The sequence below is a fragment of the Egretta garzetta genome, unplaced genomic scaffold (assembly GCF_000687185.1).
Source record: "Egretta garzetta isolate BGI_Z169 unplaced genomic scaffold, ASM68718v1 scaffold297, whole genome shotgun sequence".
Classification (NCBI taxonomy): domain Eukaryota; kingdom Metazoa; phylum Chordata; class Aves; order Pelecaniformes; family Ardeidae; genus Egretta; species Egretta garzetta.
In genome coordinates, this window is record NW_009260410.1 from 2,641,033 (window position 1) to 2,650,693 (window position 9,661).

The 9,661-nt window shown below is 38.5% G+C and overlaps 1 protein-coding gene across 1 annotated transcript in view; it reads left to right on the forward strand.

Annotated features, from left to right (window-relative positions):
• The window catches only part of HECW2 (HECT, C2 and WW domain containing E3 ubiquitin protein ligase 2), a 111,373-nt gene that overhangs the window by 39,819 nt on the left and 61,893 nt on the right, over positions 1-9,661 (forward strand). The window contains exons 3-4 of the mRNA XM_009643585.1: positions 4,009-4,103; positions 8,130-8,205. Coding sequence (XP_009641880.1) covers positions 4,009-4,103; positions 8,130-8,205 — 171 coding nt within the window. The remainder of the gene's footprint in view (positions 1-4,008; positions 4,104-8,129; positions 8,206-9,661) is intronic.

The following is a 9,661-nucleotide window of genomic DNA, read 5'->3' on the forward strand; positions in this document are numbered from 1 at the left end:
ATGAGATGTGTTCTATCAGGCACAGCCGCAGATACCTATTTTCAATATACATGGAGCTCAGGAATCCATCAGTCATCAAGAAAAAAAATATTCTAATCAACATTTTTTTTCTGATAACACAGTACAAGAAACGTCAAAAGCTAGATCCTCAGCTATTAGGAACTGACAGAGTTACTCTGACATTTCTTTTACTGTTAAGTGTTAGGTGCAGTTTCTAGCATTATTAGCCACCAAAAAAATTACTTAGCTGTCTCTGGTCCTATGAAGGGATTGTATTCTTGCTATATACAAGGTCCAGTCTTGCAAACCCGTATTCACTTTGGCAATGTCTGTATGCTTGTGATGGGTAGCCCATTTTACAATTCGATACTGGATTTCAAGCACAGCTTCTCTTGTGTTAATCCTGTTGACACAATGCTAATGGCAGGTCTGCCATTCCTGGGTGTAGTGCTGTATAAAGCCCAAACCAAATCAGTGCTGCTTCTGTTGGGAAGTGAGAGGAAAATTTTTTATTTTTATGTTTTTAAGTGCTCTGCTTTTTCTAATAATTTCTATGATTAGTCCTGAAGATTTTTTTAATTTATTTTGTTGGTATGAAAGGGATCATCAGATCTATTTCTTGAATCAAACGTGGTTTTCTTCTATCGCCAGCCACATAGAGGTATTGAAAAGTACTGTATGCTTGTAGAAGTCATTGAGAGAAAGAAATCTGAGAATCCAAAGCTTGAAGCCTTTAGGGGGATGTATATGTCAGCGTAGTGAGAATATATAACGAACTTCTGTCCACAGTCACCTTATGGACCGTCTGTGGAAAGAAGCAGCAGCTGAAAACCTTTCCATTGCTAGGTCCCTATCAGAAGTGATGAATTGGAAAAGGTAGTCAGTGACAACAGACTGAATAACAGCAGCTCCAGAAACTCTCTGCAAAATAAAGTTTGGGTTGCAATAAAACTAAGCAATGTAGCTGGAAAGTAGGAGTCATGTTGAAATAATCTGTTATCTTACTGTGCTCTGATGTGGTTAGAATATGTTTACAGTGTGATTAAGAGATGCTCAGGACTTGAGTCCTGGTTCCTTCATAGGTGCATTTTACTATGTGGAGAGTCCAGCACTTGATATAAATGCTGCCAACTTTCACAGGTGCTGAAAATCCAATTTTATGTGAGCTAGAAATTCTTGTATGACCATTTGGGTTAAGCATTGTTGGTAGGTCAACGGAATTGCTCAGTTTAGGAAGAACCATGACTCATAATTTTTAGGTCTGATAAACCTTTGCAGGTGATTAGAAATCCTGTTTGCATTTTGAATTTTGCTGTAAAGCTTGTGGTAAATAGAGCATGTTTTGACTGTGTGTGTGAACTCAGCTGTAAGGAGGAGGAAGTGGGACCAGCAGCTCCTCCACCTCCTAAGTCCCTCGAGACACTGTCAGCCAGACGCTTTCCTTTGAAGGGCAGCTCTGAGGTGCCTCCTCTTTGTTCTGGGAGGAAGATAGTAAATAAACATTGACCTATAACTGCAGCAAATTTAAAAATAAATAAATAATCATTTTTGGCTGAGCAGGCTTGCAGGATGGATTTCTGATCCTTCTGCGGGGAGATAAGTGGCTATTTTATCTTGCAGTAATGAAAAACCTCAGCCCTCAAGGAATCATGCTGTATGTCTCAAAACCTTATACAAAATATTGCAGTTTTGTATATTAGAACTCCTAACATATCATTAAACCAAGTCAGAGGATTAGAACTGCCAAGGCTTTCATGCACATCCTCTGGTCTGTCTGAACTGGCTGCTATAATTTCTGCCTGCCTGTGGCCATTTCTGTACTCAGAAGTAAACCCTCGTCAACCTCACACAGAAGAGTTTTCCCAGCGGAGAAGGAAAACAGAGAGATTGTTCCAGATAGGGAAAATCCCACAGGATCAAGGGCAGCCATAATTATAGCTGTTCTGCTGGGTTGGAAGAATGCAGAGGAACAACAGTGGAGGTCAGGCTTCGGTTAAACCTAGTGCTCTTTTGTTTGCAGTAAATGCAGTTTAGCAAACAAAACTTTATTCAGTAGGACCAGAAACATGGTCCAGTGTTCACCTTTCTGGTGTTCCAGTATAAAGTGCTTCAGGCTTCCTTCAGGTATGTGTAATGCAACTTCTTCTAGAGTCTGAAAAGAATCATCCTTGTGGCAAATGTCTTAGTAACCCTTTTTCATAGCTGATTATATTGAAATAATAGCAGAAACATGAGCTGCAGAATTAGGTAGGTTACTTTCTTTTTTCCCCATTAAGTAACAGAAGGTCCCAAAACACAAAGGGGAGATAACAATGATTCTTAATTTCCTGTTGAAGTATTTCTGAAGACAGATCATTGACTGATGGATCCTACTGATATAGAATGAGCTTTCCAGAGTACACTGAACAGCACATTAATAGCTTTCCACCATGGTCAGCCGTACTTGCATCTCCACTCCTACCAGAATGCCAGAACACCTGTAGGGCTAATGCAGAATCTAAACTTTAAGAGCTTGCATTTTACAGTATTTTGTCTCATCTTCAAATTGTGTCTATTTATTCTCTTTATTTTACCAGGATCGAGAGTATTTTTGGATTGGCATATTAAACGATAGTAAAAGGTTTGACAGGTTACACAAAAAGCGAAATCTTATCAGTGAGGCTCTGCAGGAGTTAATAAAAGATGTAGTAATTTTAACAATATTCATCAGTGGATTGAAATCCAGGGTTCCTACTGATCTCATCTGTGGACAATATGAGAATTAGTTGAATGAATAAAAGCAGTTGAAGATCCGTATAGGATGATGTAGCAAGCTAGACACAGCCAAATAAAATTAATTTTGATACTGCTGACTTCAGAATGAAAGGCATGTAGGCCATATGCCCTGCACCTCAATGCCAACTTGCTCTGTAACCTATGACAAGGAGCTGTAATGCATTTCTTGGATATATAAGCAGAGGAGCATCTTGTAGGACCATGGGAATGATCCCCCTAGCCCTGCCCCCCCATTCAGCTTTGGTGAGGGTGATGCTGGGGTGCTGTGTATAGTTCTGGAGTCCAGAAGTCAACATCTATTTTGTGAAGGGGTGAAGGGGCAGCAAAGAGCACAATAACGATCAGAATGGATGACCTAATGATTTCTTTTCTCCTCCATCTTGTAAGAACCAACTCAGACCAAAACCCACGGTTCTCTTACAGCAAATAGGGTTGTATTATAATGCAGAAAAATATATCCTGAGTCTCCAGCCTGATTCTCTGCAATCCTGTTTTTGGCTGAGAGAGTGTGGCGGGACACTTGTAGCCTATCTGTGACCTTGCTCAAGGTTCGGAAAAAAGAAGTGCAAAGCGTGTCACCTTCCTGCCGCCACTGCTATGTGAGGGCTCGGGGCACTTAGCATGTGATCACCTGTGCTGTGCTCCTTTTGATCACAATTACTATAGGGGTAAGAAGTTAATCTGAGAATTACTGCTTCCATATGAAAAAAAACCCAAACTGTTCAGACTCCCTAAAAAGGCTGCCACTATTTAAGTTACCTTTGCAACTTAGGAATCTATTGAAAAATAGTAATTAACTTAACCCTGTTATGTTGAAATAAACTTGTCTTCAGAGATCAGCACCAATCTCATTTCCTTCCCTCTGGACCCATACAAAACATAAAGAAGTGGCTTCATGTGAATTGTGCCTTGTGAATACTTAGGCATTTCTTACCCAGTAGTGAGCACAGGCATCTTGCTGTAAGAGCTGGAAAAAATGGGCCGTTGTTTTTTTTATTGACTGAGTAGAAATCCAGTTAAAATTAAAAGACAAGTTTCCAATTTTCTACAAGTTAAGAGAAAATATATTTTCAGTTAGAGTTACTGTGTGCTTTTACAGTGAAGATGTGTCAGGGAACTGCCCAAACTCGGACTCCATGTACAGAAGTCAGCTATGACTCTCTGTATGCACGTGTTCCTTTTGGCTAGGATCAGTCATGAAGGGTTTAATGCGATTTTTGTTTTGTTTTCCAGCTGAAATAAAGATCTGTTTTAAATACTACCATGGTGTTAGTGGAGCCCTCCGAGCTACTACTCCATGTATCACTGTGAAAAACCCTGCTGTGATGGTAAGTTTAGCCTTTTTGTTCACAGGATTTTTGTAAGATGATAATATTAACTGTCAGACAAACCTATTGATATATCTCCTACTTGTACCATTAACTGCAATTTTTGCAGAAAACTATATTGCCTGACAAAAATAATTATGCTTTTTTTGATTTTTGTTTTTTTCATGGTAAAATGACAGTAAAAATCACTGAACTTAGCTGAAATCTTTTATGCCAAGAACTTGATTTTGCTTGCTTTCAATTTTGTGTCTCACAGTTTGCTGTAATTTAGCACCATAGCGGAAATTTTCCACACTGGTTATCCAACTCAAACAACCCTTATTAAACGTATCAATTTCTTCTTATTATTTGTTTAAAATGAATTATTAACATGAAACTGCTGCTGAGATAGCAATTATTAGTATAAAAGTGAGACTGGGCAGAACTCTGGTCTTGCAAAAATTACTGATTTTTTTTTTTTAAGCATTCATATACCATTGAAATTTAGATAATTCTCTGACTACTGAGAATTATTGCTGCCTTACTATGCTTTCATTATGAGACATGTTCTTTTGAAACACTAGAGGTTTTAGAAGAGCTTTTGTTAGTTGTTTAAATACATATCGGAAGAAGAGCCTTCCAAACTTGTATCCAGGTGCTTTTATTGGAAGTAATTTATCTAATAGGCTAGCTCTTCAGCTGACAATGAAGTTTCACAGTGCATTTGATTCATTGATACTAGCTGTCAATTATTTAAGATCACATCTGTCAGGATGTTGTCTTGACAACTGCAATGTTGAAGATACTGTAGAGCACAACTTACTCAGACTGAATAGCTTGTATTCTGATCCTGCACTTTTTCAGCATTGTGTATTATATACAAGTGCACATTATGGCTATATGATACTGTATGTGCTATACTAGACTTCGTATCTCATTATACCAAAAGTTTTTTTCTTTTCCTTAGAATTACCGACATAGGTGATAGTATCATTTAATTGTTGGATCTTTGTCAGATCTGACTATGAATAATATTGTTTCACAGCAACCATATGAACTCTTGATATTTTACGGAAGAAAATGTTTTACAGTTAATGAGCTTGACAGCCACTATCTTTAATATCAGTCGATAAACTACAGACTGTAAGATAGCCTGACTTTGAACAAAGAAAGAAATGCATCTCAAAGGAACCCTTAAAGTGGGCTATGTGCTGCACTGTATTGTTACTGAGAAGCAGAATGATTTTATTGGATGGAGAAACCATTTGAACTCTTGTGTTTTCTTCACCTTGTCATACTAGCCACCAGTATTTTTGAGAATCATTGCATAAAAGGATATCTGAACTTCTGTCTTTGAATATGTATTTATTTATTTGGGAGCTACCTGAAGACCTGTCCTTCGGATTAATTTGTCAGTCTCGAGGGGTTAACTGGCTGTTGCTGTTTAAATTTCTTTCTTTTGAAAGGTAGCATAGGGTCCCGGGTATTCTGCAGAATTTACACTCCTGCTAGAAGGTGTAATTTTATGTGAACATTTTTGTTTGTACTAGTAGTACAGATTTCCAGTAATAGTAAGCTGTTAGTTTCCTTGCTGAGAATGTCATATGACAGCTCAGATGAGACTTCCTAAAAATACCATATTGGGTTAGTTATATATAAATATACATATTACTATATGTTAATACCTCACACCATTTTCATGGTTTTGGTGTTGAGCACTGTGTCGTCGAGAATACTTTGTTCTCTTGGCACTGGTGATGCCTGTTGCTAAGGAAATTATGTTTGTGGAAGTGGTAAGAGAGTCACGATATGCCCACTCTTTTTTTAAAGCTGCAATAAGTTACTGATTACTAGGATCATTCTGTGTTTTCACATTACATGGTTTGGTGGGAGATAAGTCTCTGTTTTTCCTCGTATTGATGGCATATCACACCAGGCATGTCAGTACATCTTATTTTTGGATAAGCAACTAACATTCTGTTGAGTTCATTCGAACCAGTGGAAGTGCAAGGGCTGATCTAGCATTGAGAAACACTGTGTTGCACCAGATGAGATAGCCTTTGTAGTGCAAAAATCTAAGCATGTTATGCTGGGATGAAATTTTGTACTTGACACGGAAAAATTGAAATTGCTGTCAGATCACAATGGAACAGGAAAAGGGTATATAGTGAAACCATTGAAGTGCTGGGGAACACTGTTACAATTCATTTTATTATAACTGAATTGTGGGCAAACCTTATTTGCTATAAAACGAAGTAATGCTTAGCAATGCAAACAGTATTACTCTGAGTCAGTGATGTAACAGAAAAATAGGTATAGAATGATGAGGCCTTTTTGTTGATGAAAAACATTTTTAACAAGAAAACAATGCATGTTAGAATAAGCCCCAAAGAGTGCACTGAAATACGTAGCGTTCATCTGGCCCTGCCTGGGCAGCGTCACCATGCTAGGGGGATGAGCCCCTTGCTGCTTCCAGGGAATGTGTCCGTAGGCAAGGGGACTCTGATCCAGCTGGAATTAACCCATTGCTTTTGGTGCCCTTGTAATTTCACTACCATCTGTCATCACTTATGCGTCCATATAAAGTCACTGGTGTAGTGATGTCATGCTGGGTGGGAAAGTGATAAGAGTTTTGAGCACTCTGGTGAGAAACATCTTGCCCTGAGAACAGAGGTGCACCGTGAAGCCGGCAGTGAGGGAAGGGAATGGGCTGGTTGGTGAGCGGCAGCGCTTGCTGGCATGGTGTGTTCCCTCACAAGACCGCCCAGGCCCCTGGGGACATCAAGCATCAACATCATTGCTGTTCCTTTGTCCCTTTGTTTGACTGCTTGTTACATACAAAGTAGTAGAGGTTTGCAACAGGAGAAATTTCGTGTGTTTGCTAATTCCGATGAGATTCCAATGTGCTTGCTGATCATCGGTGGGAAGTATTTGAAAGATAATGATAGTTTAAAGCAACATAAAAATAAATGATTATGGGTTTGGTTAATGCAAAATGAGTTCCTCACAGATACCATGGCTCCAGAAATCATTTATCAATCTGGTAACTTCTAGTTCAGCCTTTAGATAACTGTTCAGCTGCTCAAAACTGCTTTACATACTTTACCTGCACACGTATGTGTAGGTATGAGTATGTAGGGGTATGAGTTTTTATTCAGCTTATCTTTTTTTATCATTTAGTAGATCAGATGACTTCCTGTTCTACCACTGGTATTGATCCCCAGTGCCATGTTTGGCTGATGCTTTTTCATCGGGCTGTGTCACCTCTTCTGCCTGGGAGAGAGCGCAGTGCCTACCTGGAAAAGTGTTTGACTTTAAAGATAGTTCCATTGATGTCTTCTTGTTAGATTATTCAGCTGGGTGCACATCTCTGTCTTGAAAGATGAATTCTTCTGCAAGTTAAAAAAGCTAGGCATTAATAAGACATTAACACATGAAAAAAATTTATTTTGAACTGGTACTTTACCTAACAAGAGAGTTCAGTGGAAACCAAACCTGGAAATCTGTGAAGCATAAGCTTCTAGATCACATTCATATTTAGATATCTGATGCATTTTTCTATATAAAAGGAGCTTTTGTTCATAGACCTGAAGGCTTTTGTTAGTCTCTCTTTGATCTCTTTTGCTTTTTTTGTTGCACAGTAAATTATCTATTTGTGGAAAGTGACAAAAGTTACACATGCTGTCACTGGCCAGCTCGGTGCTTTGGTATGTATTACCAATCCATACTGTTGATTTTATTTTACAAAAGGGAAACCTGTAAGAAAATACAGTCTCCTTTTCTCCAATTAATAGTGTCTGCACGTGTATTAGCCTGTATATGTTTTGTTTGGAAGATTCCGAGGATGGGTATATTAGCACTGTGTGGCATAAATGATAGATAATTTCCTAGAAAGAAATGCTGTAGCTTTGCTTGTCCGTGGTATTAGGCAGTAGTTGGTCAGATTCTTCCCCTGCATACTACCTTACAATTGCGTTATCATCCTAAGCATGTACAAAGCAGACGAAAACTTCGGCGGTGTATTTCATTTTTTTTCCTCTTCTTCAGATGGGAGTAGAAGGCACGGATGAAGGTGCTTCTGGAGCCCAGCATTCTCGGAAGTTAGTCAGCTTTACCCTATCAGGTAAAAGACAACACTACTCTGTGTTTCACAAATTACTGTTACAAAAAAAAAAAAAAAGTTGTTTTAAATAACTTCAAAGATAGAACACTTTTCTTCATTAGCCTTTGTAGGAGCACACTCTAGTGGCTTGAAAGATCTCATTTCTTTAGAACTTCTGTTTGTTGAAAACAAGACAGAATCATGAATCTCCAGGAGTGAAAGAAATAGATTTGATGGATCCCAGCATGAAAAATTTGGAGAGATTTCCAGCTTGCAAAAGGGATAGTTCCTCTCAGACAGAGGAGTGGAAAACATAGCCTTTAAATAAAATACAAGCTGGTTCCATCACTTTGAAGTAGTAAAAAAGCAGTGGCTGCAATTGGTGGTTTAGAAAGGAAAAAATCTTCACTTGTAACAGAGCTAAGCTGTCACTACAGTAAAATAGCTGTCGGGGTACAGCCTACCAACTTCACTTGTTCTGATTAGCACTTTATTCCACAGGAAGTCTTGTGTGAGACTAAAGCATATCCAGCTCGAGCAACGACAAAAAAATTTTGCTTCTGAATCTTGAATAGACATTCAAAACATTTAGTGATTGTAGGGGTAGAGCAGAAAAAAAAACCCGCTTTTTGAAATGGTCTTGCAGCAGTTATCTGGGATAGAGCTGATAGGTTGTATAGACTCCCATAGAATACTATAAAATTAATTGTTTTGTGAATTCTGAAAAACCTATTGTGTTTAATAGAAGGCTGTGAGTCAGCCTGAGGAGTCCCCTAAATTAATTTTGAAAAGTGTATTGACTGATAGGTCTGTAAGGTACTTCCCAGAACATTTTTTGGTTGCTTGTTTGCACATGCGAAGTTGTTGCTTTTAAAGGCGATTACCCATTATTTCCTGGTATTTCTACTGTGCGGCTTAATTTTGAACGTTGGGTAGGATTTTTTTTTCACTGAATCCCCAGGCATGGCATTTAATTTCAGTGCAGTGAATTTTGCCTGCATGTGTAAACTGGTCATCTAAGTATGTATGTGCCAGTTGCATTAGAGATGTGAAGACTGCATGCAGCATATTGGAGTGCGTAATGAAGAAAGACACAAAAATCTTGTGCTTCAGCAAACCTAACCAGAGAAATATTTTACAGTTAAGTTTAAAATCTAATATTATATATAAAAAAATACCTCTTTCTTTTTGTTCTTGTTGAAGCTTGTGCTGTCACTAAAGTCCTTGGGCAAAACAATATGCACCTGAGGAAATGATTATTTATTGTTGCAAGTCACAAGGGCAGAAGCCCAGCTGGAATTTAACCTGGCCACTGTTGTAAGGCATAATAAGAAAAGTTTTTATAAACATGTTAACAGCAAAAAGAGAGCCAGGGAGAACCTCCATCCTCTAGTGGATGCAAGGGGGAACATTGCCACTAAAGACAAGGAAAAGGCAGAGATACTCAACGCCTTCTTTGCCTCGGTCTTTAATGGCC